At 40.7% G+C, this 18,447-nt stretch overlaps 1 protein-coding gene across 1 annotated transcript in view; it reads left to right on the top strand.

Annotated features, from left to right (window-relative positions):
- The first annotated feature begins 10,915 nt into the window (after positions 1–10,915).
- bmper (BMP binding endothelial regulator) overlaps positions 10,916–18,447 on the top strand; it is a 32,955-nt gene continuing 25,423 nt past the window's right edge. The window contains exons 1-3 of the mRNA XM_040030600.1: positions 10,916–11,357; positions 11,644–11,783; positions 17,267–17,352. Of these exons, the coding sequence (XP_039886534.1) occupies positions 11,678–11,783; positions 17,267–17,352 (192 nt within the window). The 5' untranslated portion in view covers positions 10,916–11,357; positions 11,644–11,677. The remainder of the gene's footprint in view (positions 11,358–11,643; positions 11,784–17,266; positions 17,353–18,447) is intronic.

Raw genomic sequence — 18,447 nt, 5'->3', positions numbered from 1 at the left:
ATATGGTATCACTCTTGGCTGGAAGCAGTGCTTAAACAATGGAAAAAAACAAAAAAAAAACTTTGTCCAAAAACCTCTCATGTTTAGCTGTTTTCCACTTTTCCTTTGGTCATTTTAGCCTTTTTGGCCAGGGTGAAGGGAGCATCTGCCATCAAACAAGAAGACAGCCGCATGTAACTATGACTGTGTTTGCTAGTTCACCTTACATGCATTAATGTAATAACGTGGTTAGCCTACTCAGCGTAAATTACACACGAACAACATTAAGTTACTCACCCAGAGAAGAACGGCTGCTGCTGCCATCATCATCCGTCATCATTTCTGCTACACTGGCAGGGCTAGGGGCCAGGACTCTCCTCTTTGGGTTCTTGGGGGATGTCGCTAACTCCGGGTCCGATAACAGGCACCACACCCGCAGTAGATGTGCTGCTCGGTGTGAGGTCTTGCAGCAAGCTATGAAATACGGTGCATTTCTCGGCTTTTAAAAAAACGTTATGCGTCGCCAGGTGTTTCATCAGATTCGAGGTGTTACCTCCTTTGCACAGTATCACAGTATCACCCTAAAGCACTTGTTGCAGGCTGCTGAGAAGTACAGTGAAGTACAGCCAGACTTTTACCGCTTCGCCTTGGGCATTTTTAATCTGTAGCTCTGCTCTAAAAGAACGTACGTACCTGGGCCCGACTATCCTTGGAAAGGTAAAATGATTGGCTAGAATCCAAAGTGTGTGACATCTCAGGAAAGAAAAAGCACCGAAATAAAGCACCGAAATGTGCGCTGCTTTTCGGTCTGGTTACGACCGTTTATGTCAGAACCGGTGCCATAATGGTACCAGATACTGGTACCCATGTCTACTCATTCCTCAGATATTTGCTCCATACTGACATGATAGCATCACACAGTTGCTGCTGATTTGTCAGCTGCACATCCATAATGTAAATCTCCTGCTCCACAGCATCCCAAAGGTGCTCTATTGGTTTGAGATCTGGTGACTGTAGACCATTCAAAATATGCCCAGAAATACCCACCAGCATCCTGTAACAAAGCAGTTGGGGGTGGATCAAGGCAGGATGTGTCCATGCTTTCATGTTGTTTACGTGATATTCTGACCCTGCCATCCAAATGATGCAGCAGAAATCTGAACAGCAATTTTGGTGAACCTCTGGTGAAATTGTAGCCTCAGTTTTTTGTTCTTACCTGACAGACATAGTACTGAATGTGGTCTTCAGCTGGTCCTGTAGCCCATCTGCTTAAAATTTGATGCATTTAGAAATGCTGTTCTGCATGACTTGGTTGTAACCAGTCTTTACTATTTACTATTGCTATCAGCTTAAAGCAGTCTGGCCGTTCTCCTCTGACTGGAAATTCACTGGATATTTTCACACCATTTTCCGTAAACCCAAGAGTCAGACCAACCAAAATCTTGCCGTGTTCAAAGTCACTTAAATTACCGTTCTTCCCATTTTTGATCCTTAGTTTGTTGTTCGGTCGTTTTGACCATGTCTGTATGTATAAATGCATGAGGTTACTGCCATGTAATTGGCTGATTAGATATTTGTGTTACTGAGCAGTTGTAAAGTTGCCAGTGAGTCTATAATAATTGTTGCAGCAACTTAGGTCAGCACCTTGTGCATATTTAGCATACAGACTGGAGCAGTCAGGGATCGAGCCACCAACCTTCCAGTTTGTAGATTTGGTACTCTACCTCTATCCAGAGCTACACCTTCATTACTCTACATTCTGATGTGTTTATATTTATGTTTAAAAAGCACCAGAAGTTCCTCTGAGATGAATGAAGTTCTAATCTTATATTTGTAGCAGAGACGAATGCACAAGAAACAAAACGCTCATTTAGACTAGTTACCAAAGCTTCACCTTGGAGCAAAGACGTGTCTATGGGTCTTTCAGCATGCTTCATTAGTAAATCTTGGGACAAGATTTTCTTCTTTGAATTCCAGCAAAGATGACCTTTTCACATGGGCAAACGGTTAAATGTGCAAATTTCCATCATTTCTCACACTCTTACATTTCTGTGTTTCCACAGAGAGTTGTGGACAAAGAGTGAAAGCCAACCTAACACTTGTCAAGTTGAGAAACGGAGCTCAGTCTGACGACTTTTGAAGTGATCCCCTTTTGTTTATTCTTTTCCCCTCTTTTTGGGCTGCGCGGGCGAGATCAGCTGCAGATTGGGTAACGGTGCTAAAGCAGAGCTGCTGCTGTTTAAGTTGGCAGCAGCTCCCAGTGTGTGTACATGTAGGAGCGCTACAGATAGAGTTACACTGCCACAAAAACTCTCTCAATTTTTGTTTCTTTTTCTCATTTGGTCAAATATTTTCATTTCACTCTTTCAGCTCATACCTGCCATTACGTCTCTCTTTTCAAAAAACGTGATCTTTGTTTTTCTTTAGTTATATTTATCCCCACTGTCATCTGTCTTTACAGTTTCTCGTGAATTTCTTCTGTTCTTATCCCTCTTTCCTCTCCCAATGTTTTTTTCTCTCTCTCTTGTATCTTACATCTCTCGCTCTTGCTTACTCCTTATCAGTTTCTTCCTTTCGGTATTTTTTTTAAAACTCTGTTTAGGTTTCCATTTCCTCTTTCACTAACTCTTTCCCAATCTCTTACTTATGGTCTTGATTATCTTCTTTCATCGTCCCTTTTAACTTTCACCCTTTGGTCGGTCTCTCTTAGCATTTTATCCTCTTTCCCACCACTTCATCCCTCCATCTGTCATCCCTCACAGAATTACCTGACTCTCTTTGTTGTTTTCTTTCCTCTTTCAGCACTTTGCAGCTCCTTCTCCACCCATAGCAACTTTTCCTGGAAATCTTTAACTTTTTCAAAAGCTCAGGAACTCAAAAACTCTACCCCCTTTGTCCACATGACATTCCAACTTTAGATCTTTGGACATATTTCTGACCATACCAAAAAAAAAGAGAAAAGAATAAAAGACTCCCTGCATCCCTGGAGCACAAACAGAAATAGTTTTCGATATTTTTGTAGAATAATAAACATGCGTCGGGTACGAACAAAAGGAAATGGTCAAAAGAAATGGATTAAACTCAGCTAAAGAGACAGATGAAAACCATCTCATAAGGTTCGAGGAGTGTTTGAAAATGTTACACGTCCACTGATTTATGGTTCTTACAATACTTATTTTTGTATGTCAAAATCGGTTAACTAGTCACACAGAGTTCAGCTCTTCCTGCGAAATGAATGTTGCACAAGAATCGGTCACATGTGTAGTCAGCGTGTTAGTCTCACACTGGAGTGTGTTTATCTGGAGCATTTTTTGTGTGCCTGTAATTGTTTCGGATGAGTTTGCGTTCTTTTTTCATTCTGTCCTGTTCTGTTTTTCTTCTGCTCCCTCTCTTTTTCAAACTCAGCATTCATCTTGAAGGTTGAAGATAAAATGAAGATTTCCAAAAAAAGGCTGCTGCTGTAGAACAGACAGCTAAATGATGCTGTGCTGTGCCAAATCCAGGTCTGTTGGATGTCCAAGCTACTTTCTGTTCCACCATTTGGTTCGTTTTTCCGACACAAAACAAATTAGTCCCCACTTTTTCTTCCTGTCTCCTTGCCTCCTCCTTTCTTTACTTTTGCCATTTCTTTCTGTTTCATTCTGCTTAGTGTTTAGTGTTTATGCGTTTTAAACACTTTCCCAGATTTAGTTTTTTTCCTCATCAGTAACTTCTTCCCTCTTTCACGCCTGTAGTAAATCAGCACTGATGTGAGGAACCACTAAACGTAGCTGCACACGCCCAACTGTTAAAAACATCAAACAATACTTCAACAATCAAAGTGTAACGGGGCCGCAGTGGCAGTTTGGACAGAGCGCAGAGTTGGGATTCAGACACTGAGGAGCAGACGTCTCTTCTGGGGTTTTATTTCCAAGCTTATTTCTGTCTCTCTGGGTTTAAGGCGTAAACAAACTGGATTAGATAATTGCCGCATCATTTTACTCTCGCTGCAGATTTGAAGCGTCAGCAACATTTCATTTCTGCCACGGGGAACTTAAGCTCGGATTTCTTTTTTTGTGTGAACAATACTGATCCTGTGTTTTGATCCCAGTGGAAAATTACAAGAAATGATCTTTCCTTAGTAACGCAGCTACATCGTGTTTTTACTTCACAAAGTGATGTTATCACATTTCAGTCTTTTATGTGGAAGGACAATAGAAAATAGTATTTATGATATGATTTGTTCCATTTTGTAAGAATTCATCTTTGTGTTCATTTTTGCCATAAAATTATTTAAAATAAATACGTTTATTTATCTACTCATCACTTAATGCACAGTGTTTTAAATGTACAGATATTCAATACAAACGTCTTCAATATATTTGCTATAAAAACACAGTTTTATTGCAATAATATTCCCTGAATTACACCGAATCAAATTGTATCTCTTAAAAAAAAAATGTAGGCATTGACTTTAATTTTTGTGATCATGGGAAATAAAAACTGAAAATCATAATTTATACAAGTGTCAGTGTCATGAGTCAGAGTGAAAGGTTTGTAAAATTTCTCCAATAATAACTTTTATGAAAAATATCTTGTCCCCCCTGAAATTATACTTGGATTCAAGTTTCTTTGCATCTCTCTGATCATTTCTCTGGTGATTTGTCTATATCATGTTTTCATGACACGTTGGCAAGTTATATAAAACCAAAACTAAATGTGAAAGACCCTTTTAGTTAAGCAACATAAAAATAAAAATATATTAAACGTTGTCTTTATTGGAGAGGTTGAAGCCGTCAGGGAGCCCTGTTGCCGTGGAGAAGGTGTTGCTTGGCCTGCAGAGATGTTTAGGTAGATCATAAGGGTCAAAGTGAGTATTTCTTAATGTTGTGGGATGATACGTGTATGTCTCCAAGCTTCAGAACTACCACTCTACTTCTTATTTTAGCTGCACTCTTTAGGAGTGGATCATCTGCTTCAATCTCACCTCAGCATCCTCCTCTGTCACATCTACCCTCTGCATGTGCTCCTTCACGACCTCCATTATTTTCTCTGAGGTCTTCCTTGTTTTACCCATATTCACCATCCTTTCTCCAGTATCTCCAAACCATCTCAGCCTTGGCTTTCCAACTTTGTCTCCAGACTGTTGAACCTGAGCTGTCCATCTGATGTACTCATTTCCAGTCTCGTCCATTCTGGTCTCTCCCAGTGGAAATCTTAACATCTTCAATTCTGCCACCTGCAGCTCAGCGTCCTATCTTTTTATCAGTGCCACTGACTCTGAATCATACATCACAGCAGGTCTCACTACCATCTTGTGAGACTTATCTTTCACTCTGGCAGTTCTTGTTTTCATAGTGAAGCTTAATAATTTTTGGTTGTACTTTCAGGTATTTTCTCCCGCACATAAACAAACCTGTTGCTGAATGTGTGCAATTCACTTTGTCTCACATCAGCTGGGTTTGAATTCCTACTCATTATGGGTTTTTTTTTCTTTGACATGTAAAAACAGCCGCTCTCAACTGATCTCAAAGACGACATCCCCACATTTTAATTATAGTTTGCTCTCTTTAATGTCTGATCCAGCTTCCAGGTTTGCTGCAGCATTGTTTCCCCTGATGGACTATTTCCACAAGTCACTGTGTGGCTTCTAAACTTTACCTTATTATGATGTATTAAAAACAAAAACCGCAAGTCTCCCTTTTCTAAATGCTAGACATGCTTTACATATTTGAAACCTGCATGGATTAAAAGACGGTCCTCGTGTTGAGAAGAGCATCTTTCAGGATCTTTTGCTTGTTAGGCAAATATGTGAACCACTACACTGTGAAGCCTGCATTGATTAAAAACACACACAAAAAATGACCCTAGCAGCACTTGTATTTTCATAATGATGGTTTTTGTAGGTAATGCTTTTTGGCCCAGCTGAGTGGCATTGTCATGTGAAGGTCTCCCTCAGTCATGGGTGTAATAAAGAGAGCTGGATAACATAATCTACCAAGTTGTTCTGCTTGCTTCCACAATTTTATCCCCTTTTGATCATGCGCTTTGTAGCTATGGGATGAAATAAAGTCTCTTCTACACTTTCCAAATGTTAATCTTATGAATGGATAAGGGTGTTTGGTTTTTTTAAATAATAAAACAAGTCATTTCCTGAGGTTTGCAATACACTCAAAGATTTGTTCACCATTTTACAGCAACTACTGTTCCAGTGTCCAGTGTTATTGTCTCTTGGAGGAAAAAGACTTTTTGCGCCAGCGTTCGTCACGTGATATGAGAAAGTTGTAATAATGCTGTTTGGCCACTGTGCAAAAATCACAGCACAGTTCCTTGCTTCTGTGTGTGTTCCTGTGCTGGTCCAGAGCAGCAGGTAATGAGCTGAAAACTAATCTCTGCTGCAATCATGGAAAACCCCTCCTCGCAACTGCAATTTGACTGTTTTTCTTTTTCTAACTTGAGCTGAAATTTACAAAGTCAATTATCTGCCAAGTGAGTTTCATGACCTTTGGGCCCTTAAAACCTGTAAGGACAGCATTCCTTGCTTCCTTCCTGCAGAATGTCCTTTCTGCAGATATGTGGCTTCTGTCCGACAGCAGTGATACATGCCAAGAGATTAGCTTGTAGCCCGACTTCCCTGTAAGAAACTTGTAAAACCAGATGAGTACGCAGCGTGATAGATCCCAGAGCTCCCGCACTAGTACAGCAGCTCTCTAAAAACATACCTCCCTGCTCTCTGAATGATACATGGAAAACACTTCACTTCTTCACATAAGCAGCTTGAGCTGTTAGTTACATCTTGAAATATACAAGGCACCAAACCCTCCATTTTGCATTTACACTTTACACACAGTTTCCAGGGTGTTCGTCTGAGGCTGTTCATAACTGCCTCCATAAACATCTTAAATATCTGCAGTTTAGTTCATTACAAGGATGTAAAATGCAACAACTTCATGTCACAATTTGGGGTTTTATTGTGTAGCTCCACCTTATGTGCTGCCAGCTGTGATCCATGGCTGCAGGAAGAAGCATCAACATTTTCGCTACTGGCAACATCGACATCCAACTCATTCATCTGACTCGTGTTGGTGGTTTAAATATTAAATGTGGGATCTTTTTTTTCATTATTTATTCCCTCCCACAGGTACCACTTTGTAAGGTGACATGTTTTATAATTAAGTAGCTTAAACTGTTGTTTTCTCTGATGACACCAGTTGGACCAGACAGAAATGTTTCAAAACCTTCTGCTTTGATCGCTGTCACGTGTTATTCTTACAGTGGATAGATTCTATCCATTCTCTCTTTTTTTTCTCTAGCAAATGATGCAAACATCCAACACAGTTTGACTGGACATTAAAACATCTGCAACGAGCCAGCTCCCGAGTACAAGGTCAGTGAAATCTGTCCGTGTGTGAAAAGTGCATGTTGTTAATTTACAGTGAGTGAGTGAGTGGGCATCATGTGTGCTGCTGCCTCTGGGTCATGTTCCAGCTCCTCCTCCTGAACTCAATGGAAGATTTCCAGTTGTGAGATAGTGCCTTGTCCCCTGTTGTGTTGTTATATGTGAGAAAGCGTGACTTAGGACAACATCCTGACCAGGAGCATTCCTGACATCGTCATTGTCACCTCCTCGCCTCTGAGCCAGACCTACCGACTGCAGGGGGGGCCTTAACCTCGGGGCTTTTGTGGCTCCGGCTGCCGTCTGCGGCCAGTTTGAATGCAGGAGGGTCATCACACACCCTGAAAACCTCCTGTGTCCACAAGCCAGCCAACTACCATAAGAAAATGTAGACGCAAATACATCTGATTTTCTCATTTGTTGATATTTTCACCGAGTTTGTGAGTGGTTACATTAAAATAGCAAATTAACAAAAATTACGAGGTTTGTAAGATGTATGAAGCAGTTTTTAATCCCACAGCTCTTTCAGACTTCTATAAAACTGAAGCATTTAATTTCACTTCAGCACAACTTGATTAATCAGTCTTGGGGAAATTCATTCAAAGCAGCCTGTATTAAAAAGAGGGAGAAAAAAACCCAGGATAACAGACTTTTGTAAAAGTTACAAAAAATTTGATTCACTTAATAAAACTGATGAGATTTAAAAAAAAAAAAAAAAAAGGAAATCAAGACTGATGCCATAAAATGGGACAATATATTTATATAGTTTTTAAAGAAAAGTATGGCCGATATTTGAGTCCCAGTAGCACCTGCTTTGGGTTCTGCAGCATCCTTCATGACTTTCTCCAACATATCCTCAGTCTGTGTGTGTGTTTATGCGTTTGTGTGTGGATGATCATTAAAGGACCATCTGCAGTCAGATCAGGTAGACCCCCTTCTTCTCCCTGTTGCCATCTAGTGGTTAATATTACTGAAATTCAATCTCACTGCAACAGTCTTTACCTTTAACAGGATCTTTCATGGTCTCATTTGAACACACTGTGCTTTTTTCTTTCTCTTTTAACCACATAAAGTCTTTCGCCACACATTATGTCTTGATCTTTATCTCTTTAACACATGCAGCATGCTTTTTTTTTCACAAGCTTGCTTTTAAAAGCACAGTTTCCTTTTTTCTCTCTGCAACACACACACAAACACACACTTTACTCTTTGGACTCTCTTCCTCTCTGTCTCATTTGACTGATGCACACCTCAGCTCTGCTTGCGCTGGTGTGTGTTTTCAGTGTGCAGCAGCACATTTGGAGCAGCGGCTGATGCTCAGTTAAAAGCTGCTGGGTGGGTCCTAATTATTTCTTTGAAGACTTGCTTTTCCTCCCCGTCTGAGCATCTGATGAGCTTCACTTTAAAGAGGCCAGACACACACATACACAGACACTGTCATGCAACCTGCCTGATCTGTCACATGAGGCTTTGAAATGCTGACTCCAGACTGCAGATTTATGGGAACTTAATGCGGGAATATAGAGACGTTTATGATGTGAAAGAGCATGCTGAGTCTGACACAAAGGAGGGAAGGGGTGTTTCCAAAAATTAGCAAAAAACAGAACTAATCTTACAATCTAAACAACCACATCAGTGGTTTGTTGCTTCTTTTGGGGACTTTTCAGGAGGCAACCATTGATATAGGGCTGTAAAATAAACAGTAACAAAACCATTAGAAAGTATTTATATAATTTGGCAATGCTATGGTCAAGAGATGTGGAGAGAATCGTTATGCTCAAAATAAGAAGGTACTGTGCATGCTCTTTACTTCATGTAGCATCAGCCCATTAATCCACCCCAACATCCTCCCAGCAGCCTCCTAACAACGGCTATTGTTAGTATGGCCACTAGAGGGCGAAATCATTCGATCGTAAACATATGGGTGTGAAAACTGAATAAAATGTTAATGTGCATTTTTAAATGGAAAACAGTCTCAGAAAGAAACAAAAACCAGAAATCCTTTGCTCACTCCTCATAATATAATGCTTACATTTGTTTCCCCTAGAGAATCCACCGGACCCCAGTTTGGCAACTGTGGACCTTTGACCCTTTCAAAAGCCACTAATGGAGCCTTAAAAGTCCTGTGTCAGGAACCAGGACTTGTTTATTGTGAAATTAATTGAGATAGAAACTAATTTTCAGCATGGCTTAATTCAGGGCTGCGTAATATATTTCCTCAAGAGGCCACACGAGAAACTGAGACTGTTGTGGAGGACTGCACCAATAAAGTTATAAAGAAGTAAAATTAATACTGAGCAGTTCAGCTTATTTGCGTGGCCCTCCGGGACAGTCTCAGTTTCTCATGTGGTACCTTTGGGAAAGTTTATTGCCCACCCCTGGAATCGGCGTGAAGTTTGATCATAAAACTAAAGCATACATATGCGCAGGCTCAACTACATTATATAAATAAAAGAATGTAAACATTCTAATATGAGATTAATCTTGTACTGTAACACCTTTTACTTCTCTTGTGTAATACTCTTAACCAAATGTTGGAATCTGGCTGCACGGATTTGCTCCTGTACAGTCATAAGAATGTTAATGAGGTCCATCACTGCTGGGCGAGGTCTAGCTTGCAACCAATGTTCCACTTCATCTCAAAATTATTGGATTGGAATTAATTTTGGGCTATGTGCAAGACAGTCAGGTTCTTCATAACCAGACTGGGAAATGGATTTCTTTGTGTAGTTAGCTTTGTGCTGTGAGGACTTTCATGTTGTAACAGGAAAGCTGTTGAAACACATATTGTCTCTGATGTGATGCTAGAGCATTAAAATTCCCCTTCATTGTGATTAAGGAGCCTAAGACAAAACAGGGGAAAAAAGGTCCAGACCTAAAGTAAACATGGTGACATAATTTTACACTAAACAGGACACAATAACAATCTATAAAAAAGGAAGTAATTAATTACTAGTAACAGTCACGGAGATAAATCCTTTTTTCTTGCCTCTAATATTCATTTATCAATACATTTATTAGGTCAATCATTGTGGAATTCTGCTACTTGTGTCACAATAACCCATTTAGCGAGGAGAGATTAAGTGAAATAAAGGCTAGAACTTGTGAGTGTGCTAAATAATGACATTTTAGAAGAAAGCTGGCTTCTTCAAGAAACACACACGTTGCACTTGATTTTTTTCATCATCTCTCTTTCCTTTCCTTTTTTCTTCTCCAGTGTTTTTCTTCTTTTTTAAGTCCATAAACTTACAGAGTGGAGACATAAAGCTCTCCTGGCTTGTTGGTAATGTAACTTTCTCTCTCTCTCTTTCTCTCTCACTCACACAGGGAGAGAGAGAGAGATACAGGGAGATTTACATTAGCTGCACAAACGCTCAGAAGCAGTCAAACAGAAGTAGCTATCATTATTTTAATTATTTATTTATTTATTTTTAAAGTAGTAGCAGCAGGAGGACCAGGGTTTGGGGGTCACAGCAGGAAACCTGAATATGGGGACCAGAGAGGGTCTGGGTTAGGGGGTATGGAGGAAGTTTTGGAGAGATCTGGAGACGGGAGGAGGTCCGGGTTTCACAGAGGAGGCAGGACTTTCTGGCTCCGTGGTGCGCTCCGACACCAGAGGTCCGCTTTAATACCGGGGGTGGAGGAGGAGAAGCAGGTCGACTATTTACACCGCTCAGCCAGAGAGAGGCTGCAGACCGCTTCTCCGCCCCGAAAGAGTCGGCATCGAGCATCCATGTGACAAGCGGACTTTGGGATTGGGAGCGCAGATTAAGACAAATCTACTGCTGGAAAAAAATTTGACTCGCTGGCTGGAAGTCGTTTGAGTTTTAAACTCTCCTGTTGATATAAATGTGCACGTGTACATCAGAGCTGCGTTTACCTCGGACACTTCGGTCTGGACTCTTCTGACAGTCGGAGTAGAGCAAAAGTCATTTTAACAACTCACAGCTCGCCGTTCCTCTCAGGATATTCACGTCTGCAAAATCTGAGACTGCTTCTCTATGTAAATATTTTCAATTCGTTCGCAGACTGTGTTTTTTTCCGCAGGGCGTGCGCGGCACAGCTGTCTCCTGCTTGCCGGCGCGTCTTTGTCATTTTAATATCACTGTAATCACCGCGCGTCTGGCTGATTGCCACTTCGCATTTCAGCTCAAACTGACAAACTGAGGAGATTTTCTCTCCTGACATGCAGACCAGAAGTTTTCGAGATTAGCTTTGATTGTGGAATTTTTATCTTCATTGTTTTCCTTTGGATTGATTTTATTTATCCCTTCATTCCCCCCCCCAAGCTCTTTGATTCTTCTTCCTGGAGCAAACCCGAGGATGTTGTTCCGCTGGTTGAACCCTCCCTCCTGGTCCACCTGTAGGTTTTTCTTTTGCTTTTTGCTGCTGCTCCAAACGCCCCAGTCTTCCTCTCCGCTAATTACAGGTAAGATTAAAGGGATCATAAGGCTTCATAATAACACATCACAACTCCCTCCGTGCGTAAAAATCTACCCAAACCCCTGGTTATTTAGTCTGCTGCCGCGTCTCCTTGCTCCTTCGGTCTTTTTTACTCTTCCAAGAGTAGCGCACCAAACCAAAGTCACTCCAGCTTCTATATATCTGATGACCAGTAATGTGGCAGCGCAGGGAAGGGTTCAGGAAGCGCTGATGATAACCTTCAGTTTGTTTCACGATCACAAGGAAGCAGAAAAGGATGAAAAGCGGTTTTATTTTACCCGTTTTATTACCCATTTTCCTAACTCTTCCTTAGCAACACCGTAAATTATTTTGTTTTTTAAGCTCACCAAAATGTGTATATTTTAAAGTTTGTTTGTTTTTTTTAGAAAATAGTATTTACAGATTTTGTTTTTAGTTATTTTTCTCTCTCGAACAAGCAACGTTTATCTGGGCTTTTCACGGGAAAGTCTATCACGCGATTATAAACTTCACCGGGGATTATCCTCTCTGTGCCACCCTGCGGGGAATACGCTTGTGCTTCTATTTGAAGCCGTAGAGATAATATCAAACAGCAAGTCCAGCCTGGCATGCTTGTAGTTTGCAGCAGACCTTGTTATTTGCAGGAAGTGGTTTTCTGTCATAGCTATCACGATGAGCCAATATCAAAGTGATTTACACCAAACTTACAAAAATTACACGATGATTCGGATCATTATGATACAAGGTCTGCGTAGAATTATAAGTGACTTTAACTCAAATTGATATTTGTGTCACTTTGGGTTGTAATTAACCCAGTTTTAGTTACAAGCAGGCTGTAAAGTGAAAACCACTTTCCTTAACCAGCTCTAATTTAACAGCACTCTGTCCTCCCTCCTGAGCGGCCTCCCTGTTTGGGGCTAAACGCGCGCTCTCTCCCCGGCTTGCTCACCCTCTTTTGACAGCCAGATTGCATCATAGGATATCGGTTGTTTGCCCTACAGCGCCGTTGAAGTGTGAGAAAAATAGAAGTGGAGTGAATGAAAGGTGGATGTGGTGGTGCGCGCTGGCCGGGCTCCTCAGCCAGTCAGCCCGGCGTGTGTGCGTCTTATCGCTGGGTAAACAGCTTTGTGAAGCACGAGACTTCTGCTGCTGACCTGCTTTTACTGACCTAACCTGGCATTTGATAATGATCATTTATTTTCCTACTGTGTCCTCCAGGTCATTGGTAGTGTTGCCATGGCCACAGTGGATTAATGCCATCATAAATTGATTAATTAAAGGAGAAAATGTGATTTAGAGCAGACGTTTTACTTCAGCTTTAAACACTAATACAGACCTCAACATAACAAGGAGCGCCATAAATTACTTTATGCACATCCGCTGCGGTCCTGATAAGAACGAGTTCTGGTTTTAGGGGTCCCCCTCTCTTAGCAGTTATCTTATTTTCCTGAAGCAAACCCGGATAGATGAGAACCAGATCAGGGACAAAACGTGTACCAGATGGGTATCCCTAGTGTATCTGTTTGACATAAAACAGCGTGAGAAACCCCTGAGAACCAACAGCCTCTTTATCATCTGCACCATTACGATCCCAGCAGATCAGATTCCCCCACCTGGCATCCCAAACACGCGCTATATCATCTGCCTATTGTCTGCTGAACCACAGACCAGGAGTTTCTGAGCTGTTTGAGGTCTTGCAGTCAGATGGTTGAACGTGTCAGTGCAGCAGGTGGAGCAGCCGCTTCAGAGGTCATCCTGACCACTAGAGTGTCCACAGCCACAGTAGAACGTGTTTAAATCCACTTCGCAGCACTTGTTACATTTTTTTTTGCAAACATTTACTGAATCAGAACTGTTAATGATACTTATATGAGTCCTGCATTGCTATGCATTGACATGTAAGTGAGGCTAGTGACTTAATTGTCTGGAGAAAACCTTTGAGTCAAATATAATTCTAATTATTATTTATTAGACCGATGTTTCGCGGATTAGTCTGAGAACCGTTTCTCCAAAATTGCATGAATGTGTATTTGCTGGCAATTTTTTTCAAGGTTAACAAAACTCAGTTATAAATGTTTATTATGTTTCATAAGTCTTAAAGTCACACCAAGTTGCCTGCATTACCAAAAAGGCCCAGCTCTTCAGAAACATAAATGGAATAAGGTAGATTAATTTAATATATTTTAGTGTTTTCATTTTTTATTTCAAGTGGAAAACTGCCACATTTATTTGACAGGATTTATTTCAACATACAAAACAGACAGAAAACATGATGCTTGTAAGATTTATTAGATGAAACCACCTGACAGTATATAAAGCAGTTAACATTTGCTCCACCTGCTGTGCCTGAAATTACTTTAGTACATTAGTTTTATTTTTTGTTTGTATAACAACGTGCAGTACATTCACAGTTAAAGCTAATTAGAGAGATTTTACAGAGCAAGTAGCAACAGAATGTGAAATAGTTTGTCAAGGAGCTGAAAGGGTTAATATAGATACGTTTGACATTTAGCAGTCTCTCTGTCAATTCAAACAAAAGATTTATTAGATTTTAATCTCAGCTGTGGTGTTTTTGCGGATTTGCCGATCAGAGTCAGATAGTGATCTCTGAGGGAAGACAGGTCACAGATCTGAGTCAGCTTGAGCCCCGCCACTATTAATGGCTTTCTGAACTACTTCATCTGCCTTTTACTTGCAGCACTTGGCAGAGGGTTGAAATAGAGAGGAACTATATAAATGCATCAGTTATAATGTCTATATTGACAGTGCTGGGATATGAGGCAAATCTAGCAGCTGGAAAATGAGAGTTTGGGTTTTTTGGCACTGTAAAAGAAGGCTTGGGACCCCCACCCGCCTACACCCCTTTTCCCTTCCATCCCTCACCCCCCGACACTTATAGGTCCACCAGTTTAATTACACTCGAAAGGTTGTAAATTTTACAGTGGCGGAGTCGGTAGGGTTTGTCTGCTCTGCCCGAATCCACAGGCTCAGGCTGGTTTACTGCTGAACTCAGAGGGACAAAAACAGACGGCATGACTCGCTGCTATAAGGAACTATTGTTGCAGCGTGGAATCTAAGTTTACTGCATTACAAGCCTGATATAAACATTGCTAAGATCTTTATGACTTCAGACATGAGCTGATGTTACCGTTGCTACAGCCTTCAGCCTTTTCATTCAATCATGCTCCATATTTAATTTACAGTGATAGTGGGTTTAGAATTCAGTGTCATTTTGGTCTTATTGGGTGCTTGATTTTAGCCAGGGGAACACATGAGCTCTTTTTCTTTACCAGCAACCATCAAAATCTTTTTTTTTCCCAAAGTGAAATGACACCTGTTGCCAGCAGAGTTTATCGGATGTATCTATTCAGCTTATTTTGGGCACAAAAATCTTGCAAAAAGTCTTTATATTTGTTTATGATGGCCGGACTTCATGGTAAAAAAAAAGTAAAGGACTGTCACTAAATTCAGTGTATTTAGGGAGAAAACTAGAACTGCTTAGTCCCTTTATCACAGTGTGCAAGAATTCATGTCTAATTGTTAACATAACCTGTTTTGTCTTTCTATAACTTAGCTAAATTGCTTGTAACCGATGTGTTTGGCAAGCGCAACATTAACTCAGGTAATGTAAACATTCCCAAATCCAATAAAGAGCAGCACAGAGCTGCTGCAGTGATTTAACTACAATAGCATCCAGGTGAGGCTTTCACAGAGCGGGGAAATGCTCCACAGGAAACTAGGATTTATAATATAATCTTTAATCACAAAAACTAGGTACTGATGGGGGATTTTTTGCATTTGGAAATAGGTTGGTAGGTAGTAAATTCAATGGGGTGATGAGCAGATAAAATCCCTAAAGTATCTGTTTCTGTAGAGGAGATTTGTGCCTCGTGCACATTGCTTTGTTTCATGGAAGGCGTTTAGGGGATGGTAGATTCCTGAATTGTCAACATTGCAACAAACCAAACAGTCAGGAGTCAGAGGTCACACTGATAGCAGATCAACCAAAAATATCAAAGTGTCCTGAGTCTTTACCTACAACAGCTTGCCTGGTTTTCATTCAGTCCGTTTCCGTGAGCGATCTCATGGAAAGACGTGATCCTAAAGAGACCTATGGCAGCAGAAACCAGCACAGAAGGAGGCCATGAGTCCTGTGGCAGCTGTTCAGATGTTTGGGCGGATAGATTTTGTCAAGGTGATAGTATCGCAAATGTACAGTCATGAAACTTCACACGTGTGTACTTGAGGTCCAAATGAAGATAGAGTTTGAAGATAGTTGTAGCCGAGTACTTGACCACTAATTACTGGAAGTACAGGGACAATGGCCTCATTTAATGCCTTTATATTCTCTGAGATTTGTAATTGCCCATGAGATTTCTGTATTTAGTGCATGAACTGCTGCAGCTGGTGTGAAACCACTGAAATATGGTCTCTAGTTAAAGCATTCAAACTCTTGGGTTTTGAATGCTTTTCATCATCGTGCAATTTAGAAAACAGTTTTTTGGACGAACTGTAAGTTCGGAAACTGTGTTCATTCAGCCATGGAGGAGATACTGCAGACGCACGACAAATTACTGGAAGAAGGAAGTAGTTTCACACTCAGGCTTTAACTTCACCTCAATGACACCCATTCAGCTCTAAAGTAATTAAGAAGGAAGGTTTTAGTTCAGAGAGTCAAAACAAATATAGTGCATGAACAAACGGCCGAGTATCAGTCTTTTTGTTTTTTGCTGCTACAGCTCTCTAAGCAGCAGAAACTGGTGCCTCCGAGATGTTGACATCTGTGTTCTTCTACCCATAAACCCATGGATTTAGGGTCGTTTCCTGTCGTTGGTTCAGATTACATTGGACTCGTAACAAACCGACTGACTCATGTTTACCAGTCTCTTTAGCATGGCTGACATCGTTTTCATTGTTTTCTTATGAGTCTGTCTGTCATCACAACATCATTGTGGTCCTGGAGACATCTACTGTAGCAGAAACCCAACAAAGACAGTTTTGAATACTGTGGCAGGTGTTTTTATGTCTGTCTGTGAACAAATTTAGTCAACATGATATCACCAGAGTCGGGCAAGATACAGTTACAAAACCTGTAGTGTGTAACTGAGATTGAAACAAGAAAAAAAAGATGAAGGTGAAGATGGACATGCTCCATCCCACGAGTGCAAGTAACAGGCACTGGAAACAGTTGGTTCATCTATATAATGTCACTGCTCTTAACCGGACAGACAAATTAGACTTAAAGTGATATTTATGTATATTTATGTATTTTAGGCTGCTTCTTTATGTAGATGTTAAATATTTATTATATGTTGATTGTTGCATGTTTAGGACGTATCAAATATCTCCACACTGGCATGGAAGAAATCCAAGCTTCTTTCTGCTTTGCATCGCTTGTTGTGCAAAAGTATTTAATACAAGCCTGTGTGACATCATCATCATCATCGTTTTTCACTCTCCTACATCTCACCTTCCTCCTTTCCTCTATAGGTACTGAGGCCAGCTGTGACAATGAAGGAGAGGTTCTCCACATCCCCAACATCACCGACAACCCCTGCATTACATGCGTCTGTCTGGTAAGACTAACCTTCTCGTCGCTGTCAGATATGTTGCAGAGGTCGCAGTGTGTCTAATGATAGAGAGGCACTGGCTGCCATGGCGCCCTGCCCTCGTTGTTTTTTCTCGCCTCTTTGACATGTAATTGCTGCTACAGGATTTCCATTCAGAGTGAATGGATAAAGTGACCTCTCTGAGCACTGATAGGAGTATTTGTAAAGCTGATTATTGAGCTTTGAGAGGTGTTTCTTATCAGAAGGTTGTGAAAGATTTGTAACAGACTGACAGGACTTTGTAACGCAAGTTTCTGGCAAAGTTTCAGGTCAGATTTGATGGATCTGTTCTTTGATTTGATGTTCGACTTTGTGATTAAAACACTTTAGCAGTATTAAACGTTTGAAGCGTCAACCTCTTTATCACAGTGTATAATGTTTTGTTCACATGACCTGAGGATTGCAAGCAGTTGCATTTGCAAGTACAGGAAACCACTTCATAATGCGATTTTTACTATTTTCTTCAAATTTACGACAAAATATCAGTGAAACATGAAGTGGGGATTGTTTATTTTAACATTCATGCTTGTCGTCACGCTGTCTTGGCTCGGCCTGGCTGTTAAAATCAGCCAACAAAACGTTAGGGGGCAACTCTTTCCTGGAACATGTGCTCTTTGACCCCTGCCCTGCACCCTCTCCAAACCTTTACTGCTGTAGAGCCTTTTGTTTTAGAGAATGAGAATAGACCAACAAATCCTTTCTGTGTCACTGCTTTGACACCGGCAGAAAGATTCATTCACATTTCTTTAAAATCCACCAGAACACAGTTTACCGTGCAAGCGTGAGCTCGAGGGCATGTTGTGTGCGTCTGTGCCGATTTGTTAGTTTACATAAGCTTCACACAGTGTATTCCTTTTTATATTTATCTTCACAAAAATGCAAGTTTATGATTGGTTAGAAGTTAAAGCCCAAAATCGGGACCATGCCTCTTGCAGATGGGCAATATATTACAGTTTAGATTTTGCAATAGACATGTTACAAAAAGGAATAATTTAATTTCATTATTTAGGAATTGATGGGAAAATTGGTTCTGCTTTTGTATTGTTATATATAAAGCCACAG

This window comes from Simochromis diagramma, unplaced genomic scaffold (genome assembly GCF_900408965.1).
Source record: "Simochromis diagramma unplaced genomic scaffold, fSimDia1.1 OVJJ01000361.1, whole genome shotgun sequence".
NCBI classification, from domain to species: domain Eukaryota; kingdom Metazoa; phylum Chordata; class Actinopteri; order Cichliformes; family Cichlidae; genus Simochromis; species Simochromis diagramma.
The sequence above is the reverse complement of the archived record's forward strand: the minus strand, read 5'-3'. Positions and strand labels throughout refer to the sequence as shown.